Source organism: Chenopodium quinoa, unplaced genomic scaffold (assembly GCF_001683475.1).
Source record: "Chenopodium quinoa cultivar QQ74 unplaced genomic scaffold, ASM168347v1, whole genome shotgun sequence".
NCBI classification, from domain to species: domain Eukaryota; kingdom Viridiplantae; phylum Streptophyta; class Magnoliopsida; order Caryophyllales; family Amaranthaceae; genus Chenopodium; species Chenopodium quinoa.
The window spans coordinates 4,178,414-4,187,591 of record NW_018744633.1 but is presented as its reverse complement, the minus strand read 5'-3'; the positions used below and the strand labels follow the sequence as shown (position 1 = coordinate 4,187,591).

General features: G+C 35.1%; 1 protein-coding gene across 1 annotated transcript in view; it reads left to right on the top strand.

Annotated features, from left to right (window-relative positions):
- LOC110701136 (ALBINO3-like protein 2, chloroplastic) overlaps positions 1-8,141 on the top strand; it is a 9,616-nt gene extending 1,475 nt beyond the window's left edge. The window contains exons 3-14 of the mRNA XM_021878726.1: positions 571-698; positions 783-854; positions 1,182-1,283; positions 2,832-2,891; positions 3,131-3,196; positions 4,164-4,211; positions 5,800-5,976; positions 6,539-6,594; positions 6,679-6,796; positions 6,996-7,082; positions 7,495-7,604; positions 7,746-8,141. Coding sequence (XP_021734418.1) covers positions 571-698; positions 783-854; positions 1,182-1,283; positions 2,832-2,891; positions 3,131-3,196; positions 4,164-4,211; positions 5,800-5,976; positions 6,539-6,594; positions 6,679-6,796; positions 6,996-7,082; positions 7,495-7,604; positions 7,746-7,911 — 1,190 coding nt within the window. The 3' untranslated portion in view covers positions 7,912-8,141. The remainder of the gene's footprint in view (positions 1-570; positions 699-782; positions 855-1,181; positions 1,284-2,831; positions 2,892-3,130; positions 3,197-4,163; positions 4,212-5,799; positions 5,977-6,538; positions 6,595-6,678; positions 6,797-6,995; positions 7,083-7,494; positions 7,605-7,745) is intronic.
- The last annotated feature ends 1,037 nt before the right edge of the window (positions 8,142-9,178 follow it).

Sequence of the window (9,178 nt, the reverse complement as noted above, 5' to 3'; positions counted from 1 at the left end):
GGTACTTGACCAATGTGTGCCTTCTGTTTGGTTCATGTGGCTTTTCTTTCACCATTGGCATTGGCCTCACTAATAGCTTGTAGTTTGGCTTGCTATTTAAGAACATTTACATGTCAACTGAACAATTGTATATTTAGTACTCAATTACATGTGAAACTATAAAAATTGGGGACTTTATTTGCTAGTTGTATATTTAGTACTCAATGATTGTTGACAACCTCTCTTAGAATACTGAACCTTGTGCCCTTGTTTTCAAAAAGAATACTGAGCCTTTTATATCAGAGCTTACTGCTGAATGATTTTTCCACAATTGAGAATATTGTTATTGACCATAGTGTCCTTTTGGGAATTTTCTCTTAATCATTTATGTGGAAATTGATAACTAGCTTGCTTTAGGCACAAATCACACAATTATTACATACCTTCTGATGTGACAAAATAGGTATTATGGACTAGCTTTACTTGAGAAAATTTGGTGCCTTTTTGTCTGTACTTTAAATATTTTTCTTTGATCACCATGACAAACATTTCATACTGGTTTTTTCATTGTTGCCATTTGGATTTTTGAAGTGCCTCCTCCAATCCCGCTACCTTTCTCGGGAAAAAGTTACGTAGATCAGTTCTCTCTTTTTCGGAGGGAAAGACAAGCGCTAGGGTGTCCTTCATATTTGTGGTTTCTGGCATCGTTTGCAGTCCAGGTCAGCTGAAAGTGATTGTGCTATAGCTTTTTTTAGGAAGGTGAATGTTTTTGACACTTTTGCCTACTTTGCGTTGGTTTGCAGATCCCATGCTTCATCTTATGGATGGCTAGTATCCGGAAAATGTCACTGGATCTGTATCCAGGATTTGATACTGTAAGTCACTGGCAACTTTGAGTGTTGTGATAATTCTTTACGTGATGCTTTGCCCTCTTAATACTCATTTGCTTGTGTTCCAAGGTCTCATCGGTTTTTTCATGCTTGTGGGGGGATGTGGTTGTAAATGCCCAAGTTTAGTGGTGGCATTCTGGCATATAGCTCAATGTTTAACTCTTGTATAGATGGTTCCACACTTCCACTCCATCAAGTTTTTTTTTTTTTTGGGGGTCTTACTGCAGCTGACATTTAGTATTTATCCTATAAGTTGTGATATTTTTCTTTTTAATTTGCTACTCAATAAGGTTAAAATGTAATTTTCTGCAGGAAGGAATCTTATGGTTTCAGAATTTGACTGAAGTACCAAATGGTCCTTTTGGGCCCATCTTACCTCTACTTATAGCTGGTTTGCATTTTTGTAATATCCAGGTACCGGATATTTCCTTCTCTTCATTCTCAATTTCTCACTAGTTAAAAAAGGTAACTGTGACTTCTAATGAATATATTAAAGTTATTAGCATCCTTGTTAGAATTTACATCTGAAAATCTGTGTGGCTGTGTCCCCATTACCAACTTATTAGTGAATTTTGGCTTTTTATAAATCATCCAAGCTCAACTATTAATTTTGTATTTGTGTTCTGATTGGTATTTCTGGAGTAAACCTTTAGTGTGTTTAATTTTTGGTCCAGCCATCTCTAGGTGGATTATGGGTGACATAATACAGTAGCCTTAATTGTTTTTCTTGTCATGTGCTGAACTGACCAAATTTTATTAGGGAAGGATCTAATATATAAATCTTAACCTGGTGCAATTTGCTGCCCTGCCCCTTGCAATCTGAACCCGGGCTCTAAAGGTGGTCAGTGACTTATTGGTCTCTTGCATTTGACTAAGCAGAAGATGGTCAATTACCCCCCTCCCAACAATACTCTCTGTTCCTTGTTTGATAATTCAGGCTTGTTTGGCCTCTATCTCACTACTGTGTTTGGGAAATTTGGGTATTAGACTTTTTGAGAGGCTTGCTTTTGTGCTCTGGTTTATTTGATGAATATTGTTACCATGGGAAGGCTTTTTTTTTTTGTGAAAGTATAGAATTATAATTTTGACGTGTATATCTAATAATTGGCTGCCATTCCAGAATTCTCATGTTTCTAGCTTTTTCTGTGGGATGGGATCTATGGTAAAGAAAATCTTATAAATAAAACTTTAATATTTGTTTAGATAGGTACAAGTTTTTGAATTCTTGGTATGTTGATTGTACTGTGATGGTTTCAGTTTGTTTTGGATTCTATGTCAAGTTTTGGACATGTGTAAGTCAATTTATTCAAAAGTCTGTATTAATTTCTAAAACTCCTATCTTAGATTCATGTCCATTTAAAATTTTAAGGTGTTAGGTTTTATTAAAAATTATTGAACAGATATCTAGTCCTAATAGCACTATGCATGCTGGTCTGTGATAGTCATTGATGTTGCCTGTTGATTAGATGAGTCCTGTAGTGTTGACTAACCATATGGTCCATATCCCTGTTTAGAGCTAAATTTAGAAAAAGGTTGTATTTGTGTCTTACGTACTCCGTAATTTCTTTTCTGCTTATGTATTATGTATGGCTTCAGACATATACATAGTAGAGCTGAAGGTGCATCTTTTGAAGTAAAATTAAGAACATTGTTATTGCATGCATCTTTCAAAATCTGCAACAGTGAGCTTCTTTCTGAAAGTATGGGATATTGACCAAACTGTGAACTTTCTGACTACGTTGCCTAAAATCTACAATAGTGTCACTCTGGAATCTGAAATATGTAAGGTTGTTTCAGCTATTAACCTATCACCATTGATCTATTTTAATTTTCTTTATTGGAAATTTCCTGTGTCTATTTTATTTTTTCCCCTCTAGCTACTGAAATAAGTGAAATCAATTTTATGGCCTGAAATCAGTGAAAAGCATTCTGAGCCCCCTTTTTTTTATTATTATTTGTCAGATAAATTTTAGGTCCTCTTTTGCTTCAGAAGAAAAAGGAATGCTTCAGCTGTTAGCCAAAGTGAGTGACATATTTTTATCGATTTTGATGTGTTTTATTGTCTTCTATAGAACTGTATAATATTGCAGAATGCTTTCTTGGAGAGATTGGGGTTTCTTTTATACTGTATATATCATTTTTATGGATGCAAAAACCTGCCTGGATATGGAACTTGTTAGCTTTACATGTATACATTTATGGGTTCTCATAAGTATCTTACATCCCTTCGTTTTTTTCCCCTTTTCTTTCTCTGGCTGCAGTTGTACAAGAGGTATTTGGAATTTCTAACATTACCGATGCTATTTTTAGGATTTCATATGCCCCAGGTTAGTTTTCTTAAATAATATTCTGCTGATCTCTGTTTTGATTCTCTCTTTCCTCCCCGATCCCATATTATTAAATATGATCTTTATATTGAATGCTTCGTATATGAGTATATGACTAAAGGCCAAAACATAACTAGAAAAAGGTAATAATTTGTTTACATCGTCTGTTTTGAAATTATGAGAAGTGTGCCATTTGAGCTGGCTAAAATTAATTTTGATTTGCTGAATGGAATTTTGGAACCTTCTGCTCATATTGAATAACTTTTTTGTATTCTGAGCAGAAGTGATTTTGTTGCATGAGAACTGTGATGGAGTATTATACAATTAATACTAGGTTAGGTCCCGTACCATGCACGGTAGTTTTCAATAACTGATTTTAAAAACATGACAAAATCAAGAAATCACACAAAGATCCTTTGTTTATTTAATATTCACGTTTCATTATAAGCCCGTAGCTTCTATTACATAATTAAAAAAAAAAAAAATCAAGAAAATAATACATAGTATATAATCTTGTTGTAATAAACCTATGTAGTACATAATATGTCTTTCCTAAAAATAGTCCACATGTCACAAAATATGTTAAGAATATTATTTTTATTTTTTTGCTTAACTTAATAGTTGTCAATATGTTGGTTTTGAAAAGCTAAATCAAATCTTCCAGTGTATTTCGTAATTATACTTATACATAGAAAGATTTCTTCCTTGTGTATAATATTTTTTTTTTTCAAAAAAAAAAAAAAAAAAAAAAAAAAAAAAAAAAAAACCTACTACTAAAGACACACCCGGAGATAACACGTGTCATTGTTGGTGTGTATTTCGGTATATAGTTATTGATGTGTCGTCGAGAATAGAATATGTGATGTTTTTAGCTGTAAACTGTGATGCCTTAGTATTCTATCTCTATTTTCTCATAGGATATCAAACTTTTGTAATGTTTCCATCCTTATGTCAATTGTTTTGTCAGGGAAGTCATGTCTATTGGGTGACCAACAGTTCTCTAAGCCTTATTCAGGTCAGTATGTCCTTTGTTTTCTTATAGAGAAGAAAAATGTGAGAACTTGTAGCTTTGGTTTTTGATATTTTATTTAATCGCGCATGTGCACCTACTTCCTAGTCTCTACCTTAAATAGAGGAAAAAAAGAATAGTTCTAGAAATTAATGGAAAGAACCCAATAAGGATATTACTATCTTTAATGTTACACTTTTGGCAGACTTTGGATCCTCAAGTCATGCTTATATCTCATGTTATCTTGTAATCCTTCTTGCTGGCCTCACTTTTGAGCTTGTAGGCTGTGTAACACCAAGTTGGGATATGGGCTATATTGTACATATTAGCTGATGTGCTTTTGAATCGTGTCATACAAGAATTGGTCCTAATTGTCCTGCCTTCCATAAATTCCATAAATGCATAAGGTAAGCTTGAGTGCTATTAAGAGAATGCCTGAGGGCTATTTCATTGTGTCCATTGTGGAGCGTGTGCCTTCTTGAACTAATTCTTCCCCCAGGTGTCATAATAGGAACTGCTTACTGGGTTCTTGATATTTCTGGTGTTGGAGTTATTTGTTATCTTCTGTTTAAAACCATATGCTTCAGAGTGTAACATTATTTGTCTGCAATTGGTTTATGTCTTGTCCTAAGTTTCCTATTTACAACTATTTTAACATGGTTTTCTTCCTAAATTCTTGAGCCTCCCCTCTTGATAAGCCAACCTTATTGTACTTATAGTCTGAACTGGACATGTTAAACACTATCACCACCTTGGTTTTAAAAAGCGAGAGGCGCACCGACGCGCAAAGGGTCCCCAGAGCCTAGGCGCGAGGCGCAAAGCGGAGGCGCGCGCCTCTTGTATACGAGGCGCACCTTAAAAAAAAGCAAGCTAACCTGGTTTTCAGCGAGATCCACCACTGCTTGGGTCGTTTCCTGCGAGAATCGGCAGTTTTCCGGCGAGAATCAGCAAGTTCCGGCGAGATTTGGCAGGTTTCCGGCGAGAATTGGTTGAGACCCAACGTGAATTGCCTGGTTTCTGGAAGCTAGGGTTTTACTTTTCAAATAGATTTGTTTTCTCTCTCTTCTATTTCTTTAATTAAAGCCTGGTTTTTTTTTTTAATAAATTGTAGTTGCACGTGCGTTTAAAAGCCTTACATCTACAAGGCGTCGCCTCACAGCGCCTCACACCTCAAGGCTAAAGCGCTGAGGTGCGCGCCTCCTTGACTTCGCCACGCTTTTACACAGTGAGGCGCTTTGCAGCCCGCCTCGCGCCTCAAGTGCGCCTAGGCGTGCTTTTTAAAACTAAGATCACCACCAACCTCTTCTTCCCTATCACACATCCATCTCCAAATACCCGTAGAACAAAACGAAGCTTATGGACTTATAGTACCATGATTTATTTATAGCTTCTGTATTCTCTGGCTTTTTTTTTTTTTTTTTTTTTTTTTTTTGAGGTGGGTATCAGAGGCAGAGACTGATCACTTAGCTTCACTCGTTGCCATGAATGAGGTGCCCCCCTTCTGTATGAACCTGCCTTGTGAACTTATTTTATTTTGTAGGTTACAAACAATTCTCTGATACATAGCTCATTTATTGTTTACTAAATGATACAGAACCTTTGTCTGCAAAACCCTGCTATTCGCCAAAGGTTGGGTGTACCCTTACCCAGCAAGGGTAAAAATGTGGATGTTGATCATGAAAAGAATGTAAGCGGGTCTGCACTTCTGGACGCTCCAACAGAACATGGACATGTCTCTGCTTTCAACTTATCCTCTGAACAACTAGTTAATGTGAGTGCATTTTCATCATAAACCCTTCAGAGGGTCCCTATATATATATGAAAAAGAAAAAACTTTTGTGTGCACCTATTTACAATAAAATAAGTATACATCGAACAATATTAGGGTAACTTTTAGCCAATTTAGGGTAACTTTTTGCGCTTTTTGGGTAACTTTAAACCTGATACTATTTTAAAGTAAATAGGCAACGAGATAAGGTTAATAAGGGTAATATAATTACTTCCAAATTTTCATTCACTAAAATTTGATTTTCAGTCATAAAAAAAGTAGTATTACTTTACCAATTAAGTGTAGATAACTTTTATTTGTACTGAGCCACTTTTATACACATTGAGGTAACTTTTATACATATTAGGGTTGATCATTTTAGGGCAACTATACAACGGATGTATGATAATTATTGTACACCTGATTTTTTTTAAAATTTGTCTTGAAAAAGTTACATGATAGTCAGATTAGTCGCTTCTTGAAGATACTGATTAACTTTACCTTGAACTTGTAGAAAATCGTGTGAAATAATTTCTTTTCGTTTTAATATTGCAATTTCAAACAGCTTTCAGTTTCCTACTTGTGTGCGGGAAGAGTCAATAGAGCACTTCCGTTGCTGAGGTAATATTATTGTTATCGATAATTACCTTTGATTGGCCTCATTGCATCTCTCTGATTGCTTAACTGAACTACCTCGTACAATAGACTGGCACTTGACAAGGATCCTGAGTGTTATTCAGCTTTGACTGTAATGGGACAGACTATGCTACAGCTGAAAGACTATGAAAATGCTGCTGAGTATTTAGAATCTGCTATTTCAAAGGTTTGATTTTGCATGTCTTTGGATGAATGTTTACAACATGGGTATGATCCAATTTACGTTGATTAATCCAATTCTCGAAGAGGATGGCTTGTGTGAATTTTAATGTTATTTTTGGAAGTTGTGATCCTGGAAACATTACAGCTACCCAGTGCTGTAGGGCAAAGACATTTTCTTTTCCTTACTCTTCTTCTTGTCATAGATTTCTCTTGCGAAACCAACTGATGCTGAGTCGATCGATTTTCTCATTCAAGCATCTATGTCAGCTGGCGCTGCTTATTATCGGCAGGTACACATTCATATTTTGCATAAGTTTATAGGTGCTTATTAGCTGTAATACAAGAATGAATTATGCATATTATGCATAAGTCAATAACATGATGTTCAGTCTACTAGTGACAATGAAATGAGGCACAAGCCATGTGGAAAGTTCATATTTCTGAATTTGTTTGAATCAACCTAAGAAAGATCAAAGAGCTGTTTGATGACATTAGGTAGTGAATGAAATTGGCATCTCAGAGAGACCTTTCTAAATTCTAACTAGATCTGTGTTAAATTTGCACTTTTCCAGTGGCCCTGAATCTGTTTATAATGTCCTTGTAGCAAGATGCTAATTTACGTTTCCTGACATTTTTTTTCAAGTGTATGTACTAATCTTTTGGTGGTATGCTACCCTGCTGTTATTATACTATTCTGATCAGGGGAAAGTAGCTGAGTCTTTTACTCACTTTGAAAGAATGAAGGACATTGAAGTGCCAGAAGAGGCTACTGTGAAGGATCGTTATTATGAGGGTATAATGTGTTTTGCCAGGTACGGAGTAGGGTTTTGATTACAGTAGTCTCACGGATGTAGAAGAAAAGTACAAAGAACAGTTGCATATACTTGTTAATACTCTGTATTCTCTTTTTTTTTTTAGTTCCAGTTTCTTATATTTATCTTTTCCGATTTCAGTTTCTTACGCATTGAAGGTCGTAAAGAGGAATCTGACAAATATTTGCGCATGGCCTGTGCCTATGATCCTAAATATAGTGTTTATTTGGAGAACTTGAAAAAAGATACCGATAAAGGTGATAATTTTGTTGCTGAGCTTGCCAGCAGCCGAAGAGCTGACTATTGAACCTACAAGAAGGATACAAAATTTTGTTGTACATTTTTTTCCTTGATTCTTTGAATTTTACCATCAGAGCAATCTCAGCAGTTTTGAACTTGTATATACATGTAATTTATTTTAAGAAATATGATAGGTAGGCACAGAGTGACAGTAAATGCCTGAGAAAAATAATAGCAACTTGTAATTCTTTTGTATCAATTATACATAATGCATCTTGTGATTTATCTTCCATTCAATTATCTAACTGGAAGTATTAATTAGTGCTAAATCTCTCTCTAATTCTGTACATAACTAGAGGCTTTTCTTCAAAGTTGGAAGAGGTCAATGCTTCTTGGATCGATGGACATTGATAAAGTCTACTTAACACATAGTATATGATTTAAAGTTAGTGTTATGTGTAAAGAAAACAAGATGCATAGTCTGAAATAAGATTAGACGCGCTAGTAGAGTTGAATAACAAGAAAGGAAAAGGCAATAGTTTGTTCATATGCTGCTAGTATGGTTGAGTCTTTCTCTAAACCTTAGCTAATTGATTCTAATGTTGCAATTAATGTGTGTTAGTCACCAGTACTTCAACTACTTTTAACTACTTATGTACCAAGTCTACCAACCGATTGTGCTTTCGCATGAGTTTTCAATTGACAATGTATGCCTTTAATTAATTTGTCTTTCTTCCCGAAAAGATGATAAGTATAATGTGTACGAGTGTATCTAGAATTATCATGTGAAAATAGTGGCAATAATGTATAGCCTAGTCTTATTTGCTAATTGATTTTTTTAATTATGGTCACATGACTCACATCATTGGTGTGATGTTATGATTGTTATCTAACACAATTACACAAGTAATAATCAACCCATAAACTTTTTTATTTTTATTTGTTAGATTTGGAATGGTTTTCTTTCTACCATTTAGTACTTCATATCAAATTTTCAATGTTTAATCTACCCTTCATAATACTATTGTGTAAAATAAGTTTGCTTTGATAAAATAAAAGATGGGTTATTCTTGAAAATAGTCTACTAAATGTTGCCTTGTTGGTAGAGCTGTCAATTCGAGTAATCGGGTCGAGTTTGGGTCGGGTCAATTCGGATTAATTCCTTGACCTATGCGGGTCTGATTTGGGTTGGGTCATGCTTGAGTTGAGTCACGTCGAGTCATACTTCTTATCGGGTTTAGGTCAGGTTAATAACAGATCGGGTTACATTCGAGTCGGGTGAATAATATGTCGGGTTTAATTCGGGTTTTATCGGGTTAAAATAGGTTAGGGTA